This window comes from Microcaecilia unicolor, chromosome 6, assembly GCF_901765095.1.
Source record: "Microcaecilia unicolor chromosome 6, aMicUni1.1, whole genome shotgun sequence".
In the NCBI taxonomy this organism is placed as follows: domain Eukaryota; kingdom Metazoa; phylum Chordata; class Amphibia; order Gymnophiona; family Siphonopidae; genus Microcaecilia; species Microcaecilia unicolor.
This window is the reverse complement of record NC_044036.1, coordinates 271,233,729-271,258,072: the sequence shown is the minus strand read 5'-3', so window position 1 is coordinate 271,258,072 and position 24,344 is coordinate 271,233,729. Positions and strand designations below refer to the sequence as shown.

At 39.9% G+C, this 24,344-nt stretch overlaps 1 protein-coding gene across 3 annotated transcripts in view; it reads left to right on the top strand.

Moving 5' to 3' along the window:
• The window catches only part of MAPKAP1 (MAPK associated protein 1), a 453,100-nt gene that overhangs the window by 251,833 nt on the left and 176,923 nt on the right, over positions 1 to 24,344 (top strand). For all 3 annotated transcript variants that reach the window (XM_030207420.1, XM_030207421.1, XM_030207423.1), the window contains one exon: positions 5,629 to 5,738. In XM_030207420.1, coding sequence (XP_030063280.1) covers positions 5,629 to 5,738 — 110 coding nt within the window. The remainder of the gene's footprint in view (positions 1 to 5,628; positions 5,739 to 24,344) is intronic.

Sequence of the window (24,344 nt, the reverse complement as noted above, 5' to 3'; positions counted from 1 at the left end):
GTTAGAGCCATGGCAGCGTCGGTAGCCCACTTGAAGTCAGCCACTATTGAAGAGATTTGCAAAGCTGCGACGTGGTCATCTGTCCACACATTCACATCTCATTACTGCCTGCAGCAGGATACCCGACGCGACAGTCGGTTCGGGCAGTCAGTGCTTCAGAATCTGTTCGGGGTTTAGGATCCAACTCCACCCCCCTAGGCCCATGTTTATTCTGTTCCAGGCTACACTCTCAGTTAGTTGTTTAATTGTTAGGTCAATCTCAGTTATGTCCTCGCCGTTGCGAGGCCCAATTGACCATGTTTGTTGTTTTGAGTGAGCCTGGGGGCTAGGGATACCCCATCAGTGAGAACAAGCAGCCTGCTTGTCCTCGGAGAAAGCGAATGCTACATACCTGTAGAAGGTATTCTCTGAGGACAGCAGGCTGATTGTTCTCACAAACCCGCCCGCCTCCCCTTTGGAGTTGTGTCTTCCCTTGTTTTGTCTTGCTACATATGGGACTGACGAACATGAGCCGGTTCGGGCGGGAAGATGGCCGCGCATGGGCGCGCGAGGACTAGCAAAGGCCTTTGCTAGTGAAGTTTCCGATTGGAGGGGCTGCCGTGGACGTCACCCATCAGTGAGAACAATCAGCCTGCTGTCCTCGGAGAATACCTTCTACAGGTATGTAGCATTCGCTGTATGGAAGAAAGGGGAGAGGGTTTACAATTGTTTAAATGCCGAGAAGGTTACAAAGGGCAAGATGGAAGTTTAAGGTGTACTCTGCTGGATATCTTAGTTGTCCACCTCCTACCATTTACCATTCAGAGATAGGATGGAAGAGTGTGAATGTTTCTGAAAATTCTCTCAAAGAACTATGTTTTGAGGCTAATCTTAAACTTCTGGTATGATGGTTCAAAGTGCAAATAACAGTGCTAAATTGTTTCTTAGAGAGGGGCAACAATTCTAAAAATTGAGTTGCGAGTGTAATCTAACTGGAGCTGCTGTAATGAAGGAACAACAAGTACATTTTGTTGTAAAAATCATAGTATCCTGGAGGGTGCATAGGGGATTAGGAGACACAATAGAGTGGGAAGCCTGAGGGGTCCTTTTACTAAAATTCGCTGAATAATGGTCTGAGACCTTACCGCCAGCCACTGACCTGGCGTTAAAGTCTCACACGGTAACCAGGCGGTAATGACCTTCGCGCATCCGATAATAAAAATTATTTTTCGGCCATGCGCCAAACTGAAATTACAGCAAGAGCCAAGCAGTAGCTGGGTGGTAACTCTATTTTGCTGTGCGTTGGGTACGTGTAGACGCTTACACTGCTTAGTAAAAGGGCCCCTGAGTTTCTATCCTACGAACAAGGGAAATTATTTTAAAGAGAATCCTGAATGAAATTGGGAGCCAGTGTTCTGTTTTAAGCAAGTGGATAAAGTTATCCCATTGTCATTGCCGGTCACTAGAGCATCCATCATTTTAGCGTGCGACAGTTTAAGCATGTGTCACTTGAGCAACTGTCATTTTAAGTGTACATCAGTTGTGTGTGGGGTCATTTAAGCACACACTGTTATTTCCATTTCAGTTCTGTATCTGTGCTGAAAACTACTTTAGTTTATGGAATGGAAATTTACAAGTCGTTGAAAGGAAAAGAGAAAATCCATCTGAATGGCTATTCTTATCATATTTCCAAGAAGAACAAAACAACAATAAACTGGAAATGTGATAAGCAACATTGTAATAGGAGTTTAACCACTTCTATTGATTACAGCACAAGTAATGTCGATTTTAAAGAACTGAGCGGCTATAACCATCCACCAGATCCTGCTGCCAAGGAGCTAAAGGTTAAGTTACAAAGAATGGCTGAAAATGGGTGCGTAAATCATTTTCCCTCTAGCTCAGTGGTTCTCAACCTACAATGGAGGTAGTGCATAGAAATCTGTCTCATGCATGTTCATTGTGGATATCCTGAAAACCTGACTGGCTGGGTGTGTCCCGAGGACTGGTTTAAGAACCCCTGCCCTGAGCGCTTGATCAGCTCTGCAATGGCATAATTTACTGAAGAAGGACTTGCGTCTGCGCCATTGAAAACATCAATTGCTCGTAGAATTCAATGGGCTCATAAACACACAGTTGAGTATGTGCCTGAACTGATCTCTGTTGTTGACTTTCAGATTCCTATAAAATATCAAACAATTGTTCATTCAGGCAGCATTGTGCAGTTTCTTCTTCACTGCAAAAATATGGGTCAGTATGCAGATAAACCAAATGTAAAACCCATCATAAATATACATTAGCGATTCTGTATTGGATCTTTTAAGTTCTGCCTATCTGGATGTGTGTAGTCTTCCAGCTGTTCACTATCCACGCTGTTTATAGTGCAGATGTTTACCCTTGTGTTTATACCATCCTGCTTGATAAATATCAATCTACATATTGTCAGCTGTTCACGATTCTTAAAAACTTTTTTTTTAAATCTTGTGCCTGAAAATTGCATAATAGATTTTGAATCTGCAACAAAGGCGGCCTTTGAGCAGGAAATCCCAAATGTCAATTTTCAGGGTTGGTTGTTCCATTTCACTCAGTCTATAGAAATATGCAAAGGAATGGATTGATTGTGGCTTATACGGAAAACAGAGATGTGTGTTGTATAACAAAATTGTTATGCTCTCTGGATTTCTTACCAGTACATGAGGTCAGCGAAGCGTTTGACTGTCTTCAGGGTAAAGCTGATCTAAAGAATATTGGGATATCAGGTTTGCTGGATTACTTTGAGGATACTTACACTGATCAAAGAAATTATAGAGGCATATGAAGGCGTCCACGTTTCCCACCAGATATGTGGACAGTGCATGAAAGAAAAATTGAAGGTTTTCTGAGAACAAATAACAAGCTAGAAGGATGGCACCAGGCATACCAAACACAGAGCAACAGTCCCCAGATTTCTAGCGGTTCTTCACTGTGAAGGAGAACTTCAGTATGTGTTGTATACAAGAGTTTCTGGAGGCCATTCAGAGTGTCAAACGTTGAAGAAATACAAAAGCCTAAATGTGCAAATTAAGTATTCCATGAACAATATTGACTGCAAAGTATTTTTAGTTAATGTTACTTATAAAGTTAGTTTTGAATATGTAAACATAAGCAGCATATTGCAATATTTTCAATGTACAGCCAGTTTATTAAAATAAACGTTTAACTATATAGTAGGAAGTGTCCTGGATTATTCTTTATATTTTGGGGTGGTTTTTTGCGATACTTTTAAGTTTGTGGCTCAGCTAAGTCTTACAGGCTTTTCAGTGCACAGTAAATAAGACATACACAGATGACATGTGCTTGACTGACACAGTTGCTGAAGTGACACCATGCTCAAGTGAAGTGCACATAAATGGCACAGTTGTTTCAGTATTGCTTGTTTAAATGTCAGAAGCTTACGTGTTGGGCAATTCCCATTGTTTAGCACCTGTGATATGTTTAATGGCTAAGTTTTGAATAAATTGAAGATGTTGTTTATTAACGGTTATCTGAAGTCTCTGGAATAGTTCATTACTATAGTCGAGATGACTTAGGACCAAAGTGTGTAATAAACCATGAATAGATTTTTGGTGAAAAGGGGTTGTACTGCACAAATCATTTTCAGTTTGTAAAAACATTTCTGTACTAATGAGACTATATGAAATTAATATAATTGTTTATCTGGAATTACACCTAGGATTTTCAAAGCATCAACTAACATGATGCTAGTGCCATCTATTGAAAGAAGAGTGGGCAATATATATGAGAGTAGCAAGGCTATATTTTTTTCTGGATTCTGTTATGATTTATGGGTGTGTAGACAGTGTGCTATACTGGAAGGTTTGTTGTTGATAATGGAAGTGTGTTTAGCATCTAAAGGGTTCAAGGTGGTCAATATTTGAATGTCATCTGCATATATACAAGAGCTTATATCCAGTTTGTATTAAATGAGCTAAAGGGAGCATAAAATGTTGAATAGAATGGGTGCAAGTATTGAACCTTGCAGCACCCCACATGTAAGAGAGTAAGAATAAGAAAGGGAATTGTGCCATAATACTGTGTTAATTCTGGCTGTCAAGTAGGAAAAGAACCAAGTACACATTATAGGGGCCTTTTACTAAAGCTTAGCTTGAGTTATCTGCAGCAGGACCCATTTTATTCCTATGGGCGCTGCTGCTGATAACTCGAGCTAAGCTTTAGTAAAAGACCCCCTATATGAGATATGCCTGTTTCCTGAAGCCTGTTGAGAAGGATAGAATGATTGATGACATTGAATGTGGTCAAGAGTCTAAGGTGATCAGGAGAACTATTTTGTCATGGTCTAGGTGTGTCTGGATAAAGTTAGTCACACCACTGAGGGTGGTTTCTGTCCTATGATGCTTGTGGAATCCCATTTAGTGAGGATGTGAGGAGTTTGCTTGGTCCAGAAATTGTTTGGCAACTATAATTTCTGAAATTTGGACACAAAAGGCAAGATGGCAATGGGCCAATAATTAGTGACATTATTGTGTCCTTTTTAATTATTCTTCATTGTAGGACAGGCATATGTTTATTTCCAGGCTGGGGGAACAGTTCCCTACTCAAGTGAGGAAGAGACCTTGTTTCAAAAGAGAAATACATCTCAACAGCAGCACAAAGTGGCAGATGGACAGTTTTCTCGCCAGAACGTCTAAATCGTGATTTTTTTCAAAAAGGCAGATTTGTGATGCTGTTTTACTGAGTTTGTCCAGATAGCAAGGGGGCATATTGGAGGTATGTTTTGGACAGGACTTATGTGGAATAAAATCTGGATGTTTTTCAACGATAATGGCACAGAAAAAAAGGTCCAGGGCAAAAAAAAAAGTATGTTTTTATCTAGACCTGTTTCAGTCACATCTAAGAAAAAGATGCCCTAACTGACCAGCTGATTGTAGAGTTTAAGGTATGACCCCCTCTTAATCCCCCAGTGGTCACTGACTCTCTCCCACCCCACAAAGATGTGACAGTTACAGTAGATATCAGGCTCTGTCAGCTCCAGATATTATGGAAAGCAGCAAGCAAGTAGATGGAATAGGCTAGTGGTTAGTTCAATTCCCACTTTAACTCTTTCATTTCAGTACAAATATATGATCCCTCCTAGAACATAGACATACTTCATCTACCTAAACATATGTGATCTTCAAGCCTGGGGGCCAGTGGTCCTTACTCGAGATCATTCTTAAATTGCCACATAATGTTGGCGATTGCAAAATCTCAACAGGTTGACTATGAGGGGAAGTGTGAGTCCATTGTGCCAACCTAAAATCTCTTGCCATGTTTGTTTTTGTGTTGGAGTGTCATGCTCCCTCTCTGACCATGCTCAAATCTAGTCTAAAAACTCAATTTTTTGAGTCTGCTTGTAAATCTTAACCTCCTCTTCATAATAAATACATTTCTTATAGATTTTTGTTTTGTCAAGTGTGCTTATCTTGACTATATTGTGAGCTCGATGGAGCAAACTGTCATGGACAGCACTTCCTGTATATAGTAGCATTATGGAAATAAGCAGTGGCAATGGTATTGTTTGATTTGATCAGTAATTTTGGTTGTAATTCATAAATCACTTTTTCCTTTTTTTGTCTTTTTAAGTAATTGAGTACAATTTTGTTCCCCTTGCAGAAATGCAGCACATGGATTCTCACTGATTCAAGTGGACAGTATGAAGGTCACCATGAATGAGATATTGCAGAAAGCTCTAAAACGAAGAAAGGGATCACAGAAAGGGTCAGGTAGGACAATTATATGTTCTGGTATATAGAGGTTTTGGGTTAATTATTTTTTGTAGCATTTTTAATTTGTGACACTACAACTAGGATAACATTTCTTAAAATGGTAATTTTAAGTACAAGTGTAGGTGCTGTAATTAGCATGCTTCATTGTCTGTTTTCAACTTATGTATGAAGAGTATGAGGTCGTCTTGAATTAATAGGGTAGAGTGCCTGAAACAAAGGGTCCAAGGTTGTCATGTCTGGTTTCTATGGGGGTTGAAATTTGGACAGCTTAATGAATTAACCTGAAAACAAAGGGGAAGGCCAAAGCCCCAGGATAAGAAGAAGAATAAAAATGACCTCTAGGATTGCATCCAGAACCAGATTGGTTGGAGATCCAGTTAACTAGGAAGAAGATTAACCTTGATGTATCACCCCTTTAATATCTCCCCACTCTCCAAAATCCACTCACATGCTTCATTAGGTAGTACAGCAGCACCCAATTAGTGACTTGAGCTCTGAAGGCTCATACAGAAGAAGTTCAAAGGGACCAAGCTATAGTATGGATAACTATCTCCCCCTTTTTTCAGAGTCCAGTTCATTAATGTGCTTATTTTAGAAGCGTATTTGTGATTTAAATGTGCATGAACTGGCATTTACACATTTATATGCTTAAAATGTTTAAATCCCGATTTTCTAAAAACTCTAAAATGAACATATGGCAAGGGGGCATGGTTTGGGTGTGTTCTGAGCCTGTCCTTGGTGGGACTAGGGCAAGCCTAAAATGTAATCCCCACTTTATTCTGAATATAAGGGAAATGCATGTATATGTTAACAAATAAACACTTTGGGATTTACACTTGGTACCTGAGATGTATATCAGAACAGTGCCCTATTAACATTGTAGCCATCTTTTCTCCAAGCTGAAGAACCCTATCTGCTTTAGCCTTTATTCATAGGAAGTCGACCCATCCCCTTTATCATTTTTGTCACCCTTCTCTGTAGCTTTTCTAATTCCACTATATCTTTTTTGAAATGCGGTGACCAGAATTGCACACAATATTCAAGGTATGGTCGCACTATGGAGCGATACAAAGGCATTATAACATCATTTTTGTTTTCCATTCCTTTCCTAATAATACCTAACATTCTATTTGCTTTCTTAGTTGCTGCCGCCGCACACTGAGCAGAGAGTTTGGTCGGTGACTCAAAACGTGGAACCTTGCATCGGGTAGCTACAATTCGGGTTTCTTTTTCCCACATGCATCACTTTGCGTTTGCTCACATTCATTGTCATCTGCCATTTGGAGGCCCAGTCTCCCAATCTTTTAAGGTCCTCTTGTAATTTTTCGCAATCTTCCTGTGATTTAATAACTTTGAATAACTTTGTGTCATCAGCAAATTTAATTACCTCACTAGTTACTCCCATATCTAGATCGTTTGTAAATATGTTTTAAAAAAACAGCGCAGACCTCTGCAGAACCCCACTATGTACCTTAACCCTATTCTCTGTTCTCTATCTTTTAACCAGGTTTTAATCCACAATAGAACACTACCTCCTATACCATGGCTCTCTATTTTAAAGATAAATTACATATTACTAACAATAGTTCCGCAAATTCATTTTTCTATTTTATTAGTACTCTGGGATGAATACCATCCGGTCCAGGTGATTTGCTACTGTTCAATTTGTCAAATTGCCCCATTACATCTTCCAGGTTAATAGAGACTTGATTCAATTTTTCTGACTCGTCAGCTTTGAATACCATTTCTGGTGCCGGTATCGCTCCCAAATCTTCCTCGGTGAAGCAGAGAATTAATTTAATCTCTCCGATATGGCTTTGTCTTCTCTGAGTGCCCCCTTTACCCCTCGGTCATCTAGCTGTCTAACTGATTCTTTTGCCGGCTTCTTGCTTCTAATATACCTAAAAAAGTTTTTGCTATGTGTTTTTGCCTCCAACGTAATCTTTTTTTCAAAGTCTCTCTTTACCTTCCTTGTCAGCGCTTTGCATTTGACTTGCCATTCCTTATGCTGTTTTATTATTTTCAGTCGTATCCTTCTTCCATTTTCTGAGGGATCTTCCTTCACCTCAGTTTTTAACCATGCCGGCTGTCGTTTGCCCTTCCTTCCTCCTTTTCTAATATATGGAATATATCTGGCCTGGGCTTCCAGGATGGTATTTTTGAACAGCATCCACGCCTGACGTAAATTTTTTACCTTTGCAGCTGCTTTTCAAAGATATTTTTTTTCACCGTTCTTCTCATTTTATCCTTTCTGAAATCTGCCTGTACGTGTTCTCTCTTAAATTTTAGTCCAGAATTTCTTTTCTTAGCTGCACCCTGTAGATTTATCTTTGGCAATGAATAGGAGGCTGCTGGTGTTTTTTTCTTTTAACTTATCATGGAGTAATCCAGCTGTCTTTCTAAGTTAATTTTTCATTTCTGTCTTTGAATAGCTCTCAGTGAACTTGTCTGTTGTTTTTCTGTGCAGGGTTTTGAAAATAGGTGCTTAGGATTGGAATCCAGTTGCATGTCTGATTTGTGTGTTTTATAATGTTGCAAAGTGAACACTTAATGTATGTCACAGACTATACTGCAACAGCCTAAATTGAAAACCGTGTCAGTCAAAAATCCCTTCTCTGTATATAAGCCTGTATTAAACCAAAAATGGTAACAGCTAGATGAACAAATTAAAGTAATGTTGAATGAAAACTTAACATTTGATGATGATATAGCTTAAAAATACTTTTGTCATCATTGTGCCCATCGTATTAACTGCAAATGCAATTCTCAACTCAAGCTTTGCAAGAGCAATACTTGCAGATCTGATTTTCTGATATTGAGATGTAGTTGTGAGAAACAGCCATGCAAATTGTTAGGACACAGTAAATCTGTTTAGTTACTGATAAATACCCTGTCTTTAGAAGCAAATGAACCTTCCAAAAGCAAAGATCCAGTCTCAACTGTATTAAAAAAAAAAAAAACCTCAAACAAAGCCCCAGTCTGCTAAATATTTTGATGCAATTTTTTAAAACCCACAATCTAAACTGTCATGGATTTAATTAGCTATCTACAGATGAAAGCTGAAGTTTTAATAAAAGTTAGTATAGATAACACAGTGAAGGACACGGATGAACTGTCTCAAGGCCATATTCCAAGGGAATGATAAGGGCTGTAAAAAATGGCAAAGGAGAGCAATTGAACGAAGCAATGAAAATCTGATTCTCATAAAAAAAAGAGAGAGAGAGAGAATGAGCAAGATACTGGTAGAGGGGCGGTTGTAGATGAGACCTGCTAGCGTCTGCAAGCAATTTGGCTGCTTGCCAGAAGTCATTGTTCACCCTAGGCTGTGGCAGCTCAGTCCAGATGTGCCAACTGCACGTTTTGGATTTTGCCAGCTGACTGCGCCGTTTGATAACCAGCTCTCTGGATGCCCATCACTGGCCGCAGAGATAGAATTAAATGATGATGATCTTCCCACAAGTTGGGAGAGGAAACAATGCATATAAATCTTGATTTCATCTCAGCATGAGAAGTCTTTATCCATCATCACTCATAATGAAGAAGTCGTTAGCTGCGATGAATGGTATTCTGGGTTGATCCCCCCCCCCCCCCCCCCCCCCACAAACACCTCCTTTGTTCACTTTTGGGTGACTTTTATCTATTTCCTTGGGGTCAAATGTCTTTCCATTAACAAGGTAACTGAAAAGTCCACTCAGCATAATTTTTAAAGCATTTTCTTTTCTTGCAGAATGATTCTGAAGTGCCATGCCTTTTTCATTTGCAGACATTTCTATTCTGGTGGTGTTGCCCTAGAAATGTTTTGTATGTTGGTGAGAATATCCAAGGAATTACTTTAATAGTTGGTTCTTTCAAGGTACAAGATTGATTTTGATATCTAGGCATGCTAAGACATAAAAATTGAATGGACTGTGACGTGGAGATACACCCCCTTTATCTGTTGGAGAATTACTGTTCTGACATATAGGAAGAGTATTTTGAAATTCAGCATTTGCTCAGACAAGTTTGTATTATATAGAATTTGAGCCATATGAATGGCAGGATATTTAGAACTATATGGCTCACGGTAGGTTTTTTTTTTTTTTTTTTTGCAGAATTGGTATTTGGGTCAGGTTGAGGGACATTCGCTTTTGTCCCCGGGAGACTTACATCTGTGCATATGATTTTGTACATCTGTGAACTTCAGAAGGTAGAAATGCTTTTTCCCACAATGTACCCTGTAGCTAAAATCCTGAATGAACAGAGGATGTAGAGTACCGCGTTAGCTGGATCTCTTCTTATGATCAAAACCAAATGCCTCCCCCCGACTGTGATTCACATATATCCAGATATTTAGCCATTTACATGGCTCAGAAATGGTGCATAATAAAGGCTTATCTGATATTTCATTGCCAGATCTAAGCTGCTGTGCACAAACAAGTAAGACTCAAACTGTTTTTAAACCACCTCATTAATCCCCAAAGTATGAAGCATTTTGAGCAAAACAGAATGCACAACAGAATCAAAGGTAGATGAAAACATCTAAAAAGGCAGCCATCACAGCCTAATGCTTCTTAAGATCCAATACCAAATATAAGAACAGAAAAAAATGTCATTATGAGTAAGACAAAGGTCCATTTACCCCAGTAGCCTGCCTCTAACAGTGGCCAAACTAGGTCATAAGTTCCTGACAGAATCACAGGATGTAGGAAGATTCTATGCTACCAACTGACAAGGATAAGAAGTCCCCCCACCCCGATCTACCTTAACAGTTTATGGACTTAACTTCCAGGAACTTTTCCATATCTTTTTTAAATCCAGCTACACTAACTTTTTACCACATCCACTGGAAACGAGTTCCAGAACTTCATTGTGCATTGAGTGAAAGAATGTTTTCTTCTGTTTGTTTTAAGAGTATTGTTATGTATCTTCATGGCGTGTCCCCTAGTAGTTGCACTTTTGAAAGTTAAACAGTCAATTTGCTTTTACCCATTCTACTCCACTCAGGATTTTGTAGACCTCTATCATATCCCCTCTGTCTTCTCTTCTCCAAGCTGAAGAGCCCTTAAGTCTTTCCTCATATGAAAGGAGTTCCATCCTCTTGATCACTTCAGTCGCCCTGCTTTGTATCATATTTTAAATTCCGCTATATCTTTCTTTGTGATGCGACAACAAGAATTACACACAATATTTCAAGGTGAGGTCACACACACTATGGAGTGATAGCAGAGGCATTAAGAGCTGAAGTATCAAACGTGGAAGCAAACTCTCGGCACTGTATCCTTTGCAAATCCTAAATTAGCAGTTGTCCAAAATTTTGTGGTCATTCATGAATTCAGTGAGTTGAATCAAATCCAGTTACTCAATTAGTTTTGACAGGAATGGTGTTGTAAAGTGGGCAATAATTACTCAAAATATTCAAAAATGGTTGAATAGAGGCTTACCTCAACTCAGAATGCAAATTCTTTCCTTCAAGAAAGCATTAACTAATTTTTCCAATAAAGGAAAATCTTATACAACATGATTATACCATAGTACAGTGGTTCCCAAACCTGGTCCTGGAGGCACCCTTGCCAGTCAGGTTTTCAGGATATCCACAATGAATATTCGTGAGAGAGATTTGTATGCAGTGGAGGCAGTGCATGCAAATATCTCTCATGAATGTTTATTGTGGAGATCCTGGAAACCTTACTGGCTGGGGTGCCTCCAGGATCAGGTTTGGGAACCATTGCCATAGTAATTGACACCGATATTCAGCCTGTGACGGTCAGTGTATTTTTAAATGCCGGCCGCTATGGGTTTTTTATTCCGTTCCGGCCCATACCTGGATACCAGCACTCAATAACCAGATTGAAAGCGGCCTCCAGCTTAGGTACCAGTGATATTTAGACAAGTACCCAGATAACCATCTGGATCATGTTAGGACAGCCTTTTTGCTGTCCTAACTTTATCTGGCAAGTTACCTCAGTTAGTGGACTGAAAACGGAGTAATTCATGGCTGTGCCCCATACTGTCCTGGCACAACTGAGACAGCACCAAGTCGATGGTGATTTTCAGCAGTATTATCCAGATAATGCTGCTGCATATCTATGACTAGCCTTAATGAGCAGCAGTTATCCAGGTAGGAACAGCTCCTGTCCTGATAAATCTCACTGAATATTGATTCCTGAACAGTCATCCAAAGCACATGCAGAGTTTATGCATATAAGAGAGAAAATACTCAACCTGCAAAGAGCAAACCTATGTAAGGGAAGGGGAAATGGGACTTGATATACCGCCTTTCTGTGGTTTTTGCAAGTACATTCAAAGCGGTTTACATAGTATTTACAGGTACTTATGTGTACCTGGGGCAATGGAGGGTTAAGTGACTTGCCCAGAGTCGCAAGGAGCCGCAGTGGGAATCAAACCCAGTTCTCCAGGATCAAAGTGTGCTGCATTAACCACTAGCCTACTCCTCCACAAACAAACAAAAGTTTGTCCAAGGTTCCTAATCCAAAGCTGTATTTCCTTACAACCCCATTCATCCCTAAATCAAGCCCTGGAAAAGAAAACATCTTTTCACTATTATATCATGCTAGCTCATCAGTAGTCACAGTTTGAGGCTACATAGATACATTTTTAGTTGAAGTAAACTTCTGGACAATGTTGAACAAGGTATATGGATAGCTACGTTTTTATTGAATGGAAAAGGACATTTTTTTTTTTTGCTTACTTAACTATCTTGTGATAGTCATGCAAAATACATTAATATAGAACCTTTGTCTCTAGCAAGCAAGTTTTTCACTGTTGTTGCTCTGCCCTTCGCAACTTCTGTTTTGCAAGATGAACGTCATCTGAAAACCATGAGGCTGACTTGACTTGCTTTTAAGATGAACTATTTTCAAAGATGCAGTACAATTAAAAATCATCAAGGTCATCATATTCCAGGTCCCAACCAAATTTCTATCACCTTGATTAAAGGAATCTGAAAAGCCATGCCAAAGCTTTTTAAAGATTTCAGCATTAAATCTCTGATGATAATTTAAAACACCACCACAAACAGTCTGCACTCACAGTTGGAATCCATAATAAGGATAGTAAAACATGATCTGACTATGGGACTGCCTGGCCTTATAGTTGAGGAGGAACATCTTTAACAGTGGAACTCAGTAGAAAATTAAATCAAGACGGAGGCCTTTTAGGCATGTTGGCTCTATCACAACTTGATCCTGGTCTACATCAATTCCAAAAAATCCAAAGAAGGGCAGTTAAAATCACCAAGAATGATAAATTCAGAAATATCTCAATGATAGTCATCAAAAAGCTCAATTAGAATCACCAAGTCAGTGTCATTTGGAGCAGGACAATGATAGATGAAACAAATACTCCACTGACTAAGAGGGATCGCAAGCATTTCACAGCCAGGCAAGGATTATTTTTTTCTTATTATTTATTTTTTTTTTTTAGAATAGAATACTTTCAAGGTTTCGAAAAAAAAAATCACTCCAATCAGAACCCTTAGGGCTGTGTTCCACCACATACGCAGAGGGACATGCCGGTCTTATCAAAACCTGATCAGTCTCTCCCAACCAGGTTTCAGTGACACAAAACAAATCAGGTTTGTTTTCTGTCAGAATATCATGAATGATTTCAAGTTTTGGTCTAATTCAGCATGCATTCAGTAAGTAGAGAGACACAGGGAACAATGAATAATTCTCTGGAGCAGAGCGCAAGGCATAAAGTAAGTTACCAACATTATGCTGACGAATTGGTTTCCTAAGTGGATGAATAGGGGCATATCAGCCTTGTCCCATGATAGTTGAAATCTGCATTCCCTATAGAAGTTTTCTGAAAAAAATAAATAAATAACAGCCTGCAGAGTTAAAAACAAATGCATCACCCGAACAATAAACACAATTAAATTCATAGTGAGCAATGCATAAGATTTGCCTTCATTGTTTATATATAAAACAAAGTTTAATATTTAAAAGTATGATGTCCAATTAGGTATTTTTACAGTATCATTCAGGGAGAGGTAGTGTTGGGATAATTGTGGTTTAAGTTTGAGTTTAATTATCAAAATGTTAGAGAGGGGGCTAAGACCCCCAAAAGTATTGAAGGAGTCACAAGACTGAAGGTTCTCTAGGGTACATAAGCTTATATTGCTCCTGCATCAGATTTAACACAAATTGCTACTAATTGGGTTTTTGCCAGGTATTTGTGACCTGGATTAGCCACTGTTGGAAGCGGAATACTGGGCTAGATGGACCATTGGTCTGACCCAGTATGGCTGTTCTTATGTTCTTAAGGAGGGGGAGGAAGATTCACTCATCAAGCAGTGGAATTTGTTGCCAGAGGATGTGGTAAAGACATCTAGTATAGAAGTATTTAAAAGGGGTTTGGACAAATTCCTGGAGAAGTCCATAAACAGTTGTTAGCCAGGTAAACCTTAGAAAGCTACCACTCTTTCCTGGAAGGGAGCTGCAAGGAATGGATCAGTTCCTTAGGATCTGCTGGGTACTTCTAGTGAACTGGACTGGCCACTGTTGGAGACAAGATATTGAGCTTGGCGGACCTTTGCTGTGACCTGGCATGGCACTCTTATATTGTTATGAGGAAAATACTATCTATCAGTAACCAACTTAGCTGCACAGTATGCAGGAAAGTTCTTTCCTCATCCTGAATAGCATGATCACAAGTCAGTACTTTTTTATGATTCTTGCTTACATTTTCATACCCATGTATTTCATCCAGAAATAGTCATATTTTTAAATGTTACATAATGTTGTTGGCCATGACATCTGTCATCAGCAAGATATTCCATAGCTTTAGGGTACTGAATGAAGCCTTTGTCTGAAGAGAGTGAAATGGGTCAAAGGGAAGTTCTTTTTATGTGTATTTGATTATTTATAAATGCATACATTATATCTTTCCTGGTACCCAGCCATCTAAAGCACGTGACAACAAAGTTAAATCCTAATAAAATAATACATTAACATTCAAACAGTACTGATTCATGAGTTTATTGATATGCTTTGTACAGCATAAGCCCCTATTTGTCCAAGGAAAACAACCCCAGCATGGCTATTTTTCAATGTATGTAAATTCTTATATACTTACAAGGAGACCATGGCATTTATGCAGACTACGTTAAGGAACTTTTCATTGCCTTTCACCAGTGGTTATTACCAAATCTTTGGGATGTACCCAGAAAGTCAGTTTTTAGAGGATATCCATAATAAATAATACATGAGGTGGATTTGCTTTGCAAAAGAAGTAGTGTGTGCAAATCTGCCTGATGTATATTCATTGTGTATATCCTGAAAAGATTTTTGGCTGGATGTATCTTGAGGTCAGGTTCACTACCTCACAAGCCTGTGGGCTGTCTATTTCCTCTTCTGCTCTTATCTGACACTTTCTGCCACTGGAAAAACCTCAGGCACGAGGCCAGGGAAGCCACTGGAGCAGCCAAGGCAGACGGTAAAGACCAATGATGGTACACCTGCCTTTTGTAGAATTTTCCAGGCCCGAGCCACAGAGTGAATTCTGTAGCTTCCCAGCAGCACCAAAGCATAGGCTAAAAGGAAAAGTCTAGCTGTATTTAGTATTTTCCTTGTTGAGACCAACCAAAATAGGGTGCATTTCTCGCTTCTTTGCCAGGGAAAAGGACAAGACATCTTGATAAACTTGGACAGCAGTATCCTGAAATGGAATGGAAACCCCTTTGCTGAACTTTCTGCAGGAGAAGCTCCTTGATTATTTTGCAAACCACACTATTAATGTCACACAACTTTTTTTGTTATGAGGGGGCCCAGAGCCCAATACACTCTCTAACTGAATATCACTCTTCTCCAGCAATTGTGCACATAGTTTGTACTATATCAGAGACATATTCTTCGCCATCAGCCTCTGGCATACCTTGAAACCAGAAATTTACCCTTCTCCATTTTCCAAGTCATCAATTGAAGAAGCACAGCTGTTTGAGCCCGTGCTTCAACTATGGCCCGCATGTGTTCATCCACCTCGTTCTCTACTTCTGTATACTTGCCCGGCTGTGTCATATCGATATGAATCACATCAATTTTATCCAATATTTTGGTGTGCATGCTTTTTAATTCCTGGCGTAAGTTGCCCAAACACCAATTTTAGTACCAGACTGCGATCCAAGCCCCCATCATCCTCCTCTCCCATCAAGGATTCAGCTTCAGAATCCTGCAGCGGGACTTGTGTGGGGGAGTCCATGCAGTGCAAGCCCTTTTCAGCAGCTCGTGAGCTAACTCGCCTAATCTCTTCCACAGGTAGCTTTGATTTTGTAATCATCAATGCATTCACTGCATTGTATAGAAGGAAGATATGTAGCAAAAAAGCTCCAGGTGTCAGTTAATTAAGAAAAATAAAGGTGAGGAGTCAGGAGACCTCAGGTTAAGCTGTCATCTAGGCTGATGACATCCCTTTTTCCCCTCTTTGTGGGGTCCTTTTACAAAGGCTTGCTGAAAAATGGCCTGCGGTAGTTTAGATGCGGGTTTTGGGCACGCGCAGAATAAAAATGGACGTGCGGCAAAATGAAAATTGCTGCGCATCCATTTTGGGTCTGAGCCCTTACCACCAGCCATTGACCTAGTGGTAAAGTCTTACGCGGTAACTGGGCAGTAATGATCTACGGGTGCCAAATGTCAGTTGGGGCGCGTCTGATACGTGTGGCCGAAAATAAAAATTATTTTCAAGATGCGCATATTGCATGCGCACCAAAAATGAAATTACTGCAAGAGCCACACTGGAGCTGGGCGGTAATGCCATTTTGGTGCGCATTGGGCATGCGTAGATGCTTACACAGCTTTGTAAAAGGGCTTCTGTATTTCTGCTGTTATCTTTCTCCTGGTCTTCTTTCTTCCTTCACACTCCTATTTTTTGAATAGGTATTCCACTGGAATTCCTGTTTGAATAATAAACATGCAGCTTCCCAGGCAGTGAACTTTTTACTTTCCATTAATAACAGATACACTTCCTTTGTTTTATATATTTTGAATATCATACACTGCTTTATTTTTTGTGGAAAGCAGTATATCAAATAAAGTAAACCATAAACCTGCCGTACACAAATGTCTGAAACATCTTTTGAAAAAAAAAGCCAGAAATTGACTGAAGAATTGTATATGTCCTCGCCACCTCTGAAGCTTTGACACTAAAAGAAATTAAATAGCTGTGTGTGGCGACTGTTGCAATGCTATCTTTTAAAAAAACTGGTAAAATGTACTTTTGTAGCCAGGGCAGGTGAGGTGATCTCAACCCCCCCACCCCAAAGAAAAAGAGAATGAGTGCATAACCAGAGATCGCCTCATGTCCAAGGAGGAAAGAGTCGGTGCAGATCAGGCAATTCCTTCACCAGGCCCTGGCAACAAAGAGTGTGAGTGTTGAGGGAAATTCGTTTCTGGCTCCTGGGAGGAGATGGAAGGATAGGCTAAATTAAAAAAAAAAATACCAACAATGTAAATATATTTTGAAGGTATCCTTTTTTGTTATTTCGTTCAGACCAGGTTTTATTTCATCTTCCTTTGGACTTCTTGCTCAGTTGGAGCCAGGGTTGTGTTATGGCACCAATTGCTTCATTTGTAACTACCTGGAGAATTTTTTTTACCCTATTTTCTATCTTTTCCCAGGCACTGACTGCATAGACTAGTTTCCCAAATCCTAAATCTGGCTGCTAATTGTCACGGTTGAATACTGACCTAGGGAATGGAATACCTGAAACCAGATCTGTCTGCATGGGAGTGCACAGCAGAACCAGTGGACTGGTCTGTTTTACAGGCTTCTTATATTATTTTATTGTCTGCTATTTGAGACAAGCCATCATGGCAGTTTACAATACCACATTTGTTTTTAAATAATTAACAGTTGATAAGTCTAGATTCTGATATTAGTTTTACATATATCAGATATATCTGTGCTGTAGTGCTATGTACATCTTGCAGTTTGTTGAACTGCTGCTTTAATTTCACAACTTGTATCAGTTATGATTAACTATGTTTTTAAAGTGATTCACAATAACAACATTCACAATGTCAGTACAGTATCTGTTGATGGAAGACCTAATATAGAGATCCATATGTTAAGGTCAAGTAATTAGAATGCACCTTCCCTTACTTCATTAAGGACTAACAGCTCTTTAAGGGGGTTTGTTGCAGCCTTACGAACAAGCGTTCTACAAAGGTTGGAAGAGAGAAATAGAGGGGCGTTGGAAAACAAAATCAGAGTAGAGCTAGCACTGGAAATTTCATATGGTAGTATTATGTGTAATAGTGGGAGATCAGTTTCTAACTTGGAAGAAGTTAGTACATCTGTTAGACAAATAAATATGCAAAGCTGACCATAACCCATCAAGCAAAAGCAAATATAAACTTCTTCTTTTTTTTTTTTTTTATATCTGTTTATTGATATCCAGAACAAGTGACACCATACAAAATCGGACCAAAAAGTTAAACATAAGCTAGATAGAGTTTTAGATATACCTGTCTTCGATTTACCCCTCCCCCCCCCCCCCCGCTCCCCCCCTTCCTTAGCAAATATAAACTTCTAAAAGTGACATGCTCTGTATATTTCAATTGCACATGGACAGAGGAGTTAGGAGAAAAGAGGACAGACAGAGAGTGGTTGAGGAGGACATCTCCAAAGATCACTATATCCTCACTAAGGGCGAACAGATTAGAAGACGGCTATTGAACAGCTGTATTTTTTAACTTCTTTTAATTATCAAAACAATCCACAAAAAGTAAATGTGGTGTCATCAGATTCTGTTTATGTGAATAAAGCAAGAGTTAGTTCTATTTTCAAGTTTGCAATTTTCTCTATAATTTATATGTATATGGCAGTACATTAGATGGTCGTGATCAATGAAAATTATTAAATTGAAGTAATTGTAAGTGGCCTGTGTAAAGGAATACAAGAACCATGAGAGAGAGAATCCAAAGCACATCCAACCAGGACAAAAGGATGAAAAAAGCACAAGGATCCTTCAGGGTGGGAGCTTCAACTCAGTACTTTGTTGATCAGACCCAACACAGTCTGTGTTTCGGCGAAACCACCTGCTACAGGGGTCTAGTTGTAGTGACAGCCTTCAAATGTAGCAATCCAGTCAATAGAGAGATACAATCTTGCCTTGAAAATAACCAGTCTTTGAACACAACAAAGATGCCAACAAAACAGCGTGGGAACACAGAGACTTCAAAACCTCTACCCGCGCTAGTCAGAACTTCCGTATACTGGCAGAATATAAGGGTCATAAGTACATAAGTAATGCCACACTGGGAAAAGACCAAGGGTCCATCGAGCCCAGCATCCTGTCCTCGACAGCAGCCAATCCAGGTCAAGGGCACCTGGCAAGCTTCACAAACGTACAAACATTCTATGCATGTTATTCCTGGAATTGTGGATTTTTCCCCAAGTTCATTTATTTATTTATTTATTTGTTGCATTTGTATTCCACATTTTCCCACCTTGATCTCTTACATTTTAGTTGTGTCCTGTTGTCCCTGCCTGTTAACTGGGACAAATTTTTGAAGTATACTTTGAGGCACTGCCATCACCCCTATGAGAAAGGAATGTGTCACGTTTTCAAGGCAGGAACTAGGTTTGTGAGCCCTTGGGCCACTGCCGAGGAGCGGCAGCGGCAGGCAAAACCATCCCACACAGGGATAAGACAGAACTCTGACAGGGACAGCTAGACTTCACCTGCACTTGACCACAGTTCCTCAGGAGTTGAGCCCCTGGGTGCAGGTGGCCGGCAGGACTTACCGGACAGGGCAGGAACTGGATACCCACTAGGCAGGAAGTGGACAGGCCAAAAGGGTCAGGAACTGCAAGCTGCAGAGCAGCCACTAAAACAGGGTACAACTACTGACAGACAAGACTGAAAGCTGCAGAGCAGCCATGAAAACAGGGAACAAATACTGACAGACAAGAGACAAGACTGAAAGCTGCAGAGCAGCCACTAAAACAGGGAACAAATACTGACAGACAAGAGACAAGACTGAAAGCTGCCAGGTAGCCACTGAACAAGAAACACAGGCAACCAAGAACTAGACAAAGTCATACAAACAAGAAACAAGACTGGGAAACAAGCAATACAGAACAAGAAGCTACACAAAGAGTAAACTAGAATCAGGCAAGAATTACAGACTATAAACTGGACTAGGCAGAAGTGCACCAGCACCCCAACATACCAGGGACCTTAGACGATGCAAAGGCAAAGAAGAGAGTTTCCAAATGGCTAATAAGCCCAGCAGCAGCTGAGATTCAGCTGCAGCAATCACCAGGCAGCTATGGGTGCTGTGCAGGCTCAAACAAGCCAAGCAAGTATGGCAGGCCGGAAGGACTGGACTGGGCTGAAGTCTGGAACGGGAAACAGCACACAGACAATCTAATGCAGCTACCAGGTCTGGCCACCAGAGAGCAAGAGGAACACAAACCAAAACACAGGCAGAAAGCACACTGAAGCACAGAGAGGCTTAACACACACAGGTGCAGTATAGTGGAGTAATCAGAGCCATGCTGGAAGCAGCTAGCACACAGAGACAGAGACAGAACTAACTCAGGAAGAACAGACAGAAGCCAGCTCAGAAGCTGACTGCCGGAAATAAGGTGAGCCTGAGAGGGGTCACCACCACAATCGTGACAGAATGGTAGTTAAATATTAAAACATCTGGTCTTTGAAGGAGGAGTTTGAGCATGGTGTTTTCCAAGTTTTTATGTCGATGGCTTGCTCTGTGATTTCATCTGAACTAGGAACATTGTCAGCTACTATGGAAAATTGCCTAATAATAAAGTATATCAAGAATCACATGAAGATTAAAAAAATAAAAGTTCCCCATGCATCATGAGCCTGCCACCAAACCTACACAAAACCTGCTTGCAGCACTACTCCTTCTGAAAACTAAAACTTTTCTTGTCCATCCTTATTCTGCCTTGCTTCTTCTTTTCTTTCCCTTTTAAAGGAAAGAAGATTTTGTTGAGCTGGATATGTGTTTTCTTTTTTTTTTCCCCCTGCCATCATGTCACACCGGACCTCTCACCTAGTGAATTAACCCATGCAAGTGATCTCATTTGCAGTTCTTGGGATAAATTCTTGCAAGAGAACTGGCTACTGTTCATGGTTAAATAGCTGCTTCCTACTGTAAACATCTCCAAACCAGAAATATTTAATCCTTTTAAGATGAAAATACTATCCAAGTGTAATTGTTATAAACAGGATCCTCAGCCAGCATTTCTTAGACATGACCCATATTTTCCATAGGTCAGGGTAAGAGTTATTAGCTGAGCTTCAGTGCTTGGGTAGGAATAATGACTAATGCCTTTTGATATAAATAAAAACAGCTGCTTTATAATAACATTATAGTCTGTTACAGCTGTCAAAAATTGCTTTTTGCAGTTTTTTTTAAATTGTTTATAGTGACACAAAATAGTCTCAAAATTGACTGCAAATCTGGGTAAGCATATTAGCTCACCTCTTCAAAACACCAGAGAGCTAAGTGGAACCAGAACTGCAGAATCTGAACTGATTTGTGCAAACATTTTTAAAAAGAGGGCTTAGAATTTTAAAGCGTCTCAATGCTTAAGTATATAATACTGAAACTTTGTTTAATATCTGTCCGTGAGACAGATATTCAAATGTTTGAGAACCCAAAAGTTGTCTTAAGTTGTGCACTTTTTAACTTGATATGTTATGATTTGGGGCACTTGAGTAAAAGTGTAATAACAGTATGAACTTTATCTGGCCCTGCTAATCTTTCTCTCTTTATTCATACTCAGTCCTCTTCGAGGCTTGTATATTCTTTTACACTTTTATGCCATTCCTTGAGGCAAAGTTTAACCTACAGTGGTTTACAATAAACAAGATGATACAATAATCAAATACATCACAATAATAATCAAGTATAATGTACAATGCTTCAGTAAGCTTGGCATTTCCAGAGTTTAAATAACAGTTTGTTATGGGTTTTATTAGGTGACTACACTTTCCTTCCTCTCAAAAGAATAAAAATTGAAGAAGATGTTTAGTTGTTCTTCGCTTGTTCTCCTTACACTCTTTGGCTGCAGCTTTATATTAATGGGATTGAAATGTGATCCTGTTTTACAGAACTGGCTAAATCTGCTCTTGGGCACATTGCTGGTGCAGAACTGATTTGGAACATACATCCCTTTTCTCGTTCAAAGTTTTCTTAAGTTATTTTCACAACAAGGCAATGAGCATCCAGGGATGTAGGCAGAAGAACATTTTTAGGGAGGACTGGGGGAGGGAAGTACATATTTCTTTTCAGCTCTTCTCCCCCTCCACCCTCGCCATGGTGTTATTAAGCTTTGCCTTTGCTGGTGGGGAGGCCCAAGGCCCACCAGCCAGAGATCCATTGCCCGAGCCCCCACTTCCTGAGCATTTGCTTTGCGCAGTACCCACACACACTCGTGCTTTTCTTTTACCAAATAAAAAACAATCAGAATTTCACTCAGCGCCTCTGTTTCTACACCAAAAGAACCTGACAGCAGCTTTCTTTTGTCTCGCTCTGTGTCCCTCTCCCCCTCCCCCTCCCCTGTGCTAAAATTCCACTTTGAACCTACTGCTTGATCCATCAACCCATAAAATTGCTTTTAGCTTTCTCCTGGTGTCCTCTAAGTTGTCATGCACACCTGTAACCATACTCTCCGCTCAGTGTACATGCCCAACACAAACTTTCAACCTGCAACATTAACAGATTTTAAACAATTGTTGCTATTTATGTTTATCACTCCGCAGTCTCACTCGCATACCCCCTCCAAACATCTATTTGGACACACTAAGCTCACCATAGATGAAGAGTGCTTCCCCCAGAAAACATATATATATAGCACTGACTCTAGCTTCAGCAAGAGCTTCAGCCTAGCAGCTGCTTCAGCCTTTCCATGAAGCCAAGAATAGCAATAGTGCTGCAATTTTAGGTGGGTCTAGGCCCACCCGTGGCTACAACACTGTGAGCACCAGATGTATTTCCCTTTCGTTTGACACACTGCAACATCCTAGTAGGCCATTAAAACATGACCTGTCAAAAATTTGTCACAAGATTTTGTTATGCTGAAAGATGAGTGACAGTGTGCAGGAGGAGAAAAGTCACAGTTTCACTTTCAGAGCTGTCATACTGCTCTTGGAAAGTGGTTCCCAAATCCGTCCTTGGGGACTGTCTTTATTTATTTATTTATTTATGTAAAAATTTCTTATATGCCGCCTATCTACAAATCTATGCAGCTTACAACAATACATACATAATAAATGGTGGCAAACAATGGAGGCAGTGCACGCTAACCTGTCTTATGCATGTTCATCACAAATATCCTGAAAACCCAACTGGCTAGGGGTCCCCCAGGACATATTTGGGAACCACTGCTCCAGACAAATAACACTGCAGCATGGTTGACTTGGCATTAACAGTAGACATGTTTCTAACAATTTACCTACTTCACTAAGTTCATTCATGTACCCTTAATTTGCATTTATGAATCGCTTGTATGAAAATGAATCTATTAACAGTACAGTCAGGTAACTATTAGATTTGCATCCAGTTCAATGAATAAAACCAAAACTCTAAACCAAATATACATGGTTCCTAAACCTGTGCCAGGGACCCCCTACCAGTCACATTTTCAGGATATAAGTACATACATGTTGCCATACTGGGACAGACCTGAAGGTCCATCAAGCCCCGCCTCCTATTTCTAACAGTGGCCAATCCAGGTTACAAGTACCTGCAAGATCCCAAATCAGTACAATACGTTTTATTCTGTTTATCCTAGAAATAAGCAGTGGATTTTCCCAAGCCCATCTTGATAATGGCTTATGGACTTTTCCTTTAGGAAGCTATCCAAACCTTTTTTTAAACCCCGTAAAGCTAACTGCTTTTACCATGTTCTCTGTCAACAAATTCCAGTGTTTAATTACACGTTGAGTGAAGAAATATTTTCTCCAATTGTTTTAAATTTACTACTTTGCATTTTCATTGTGTGTCCCCTAGTCCTAGTATATTTGGAAAGAGTAAAGAAGCGATTCACGTCTACCCATTCCACTACACTCATCATTTTATTAGACCTCTATCATATCTCCCCTAGCTGCTTTAGCCTTTCCTCATAGGAAAGTTGTCCCATCCCTTTTATCATTTTTGTCGCCCTTCTCTGCTGTTCAAAGAAACCCAGGCCAGTTATAGTCCACGTATTAAAAAAGGAGGAAGGAAGGCCAAGCGACAACTGGCATGGTTAAAAAGTGAGGTGAAGGAAGCTATTAGAGCTGAAAGAAAATCCTTCAGAAAATGGAAGAAGGATCCGACTGAAAATAATAAGAAACAGCATAAGGAATGGAAAGGCAAAGAGGGACTTTGAAAAAAAGATTGCATTGGAGGCGAAAACACAGAGTAAAAACCTTTTTAGGTACATTAAAGCAAGAAGCCGGCAAAAGAATCAGTTGGACCGCTAGATGACTGAGGGGTTAAAAGGGGCACTTTGGGAAGGCAACACCATAGCAGAAAGAATAGATGACTTCTTTGTTTCAGTCATCACCGAGGAAGATTTTGGAGAGATACCAGTGCCAGAAATGGTATTCAAAGCTGACGAGTCAGAGAAACTGAATCAAATCTCTAT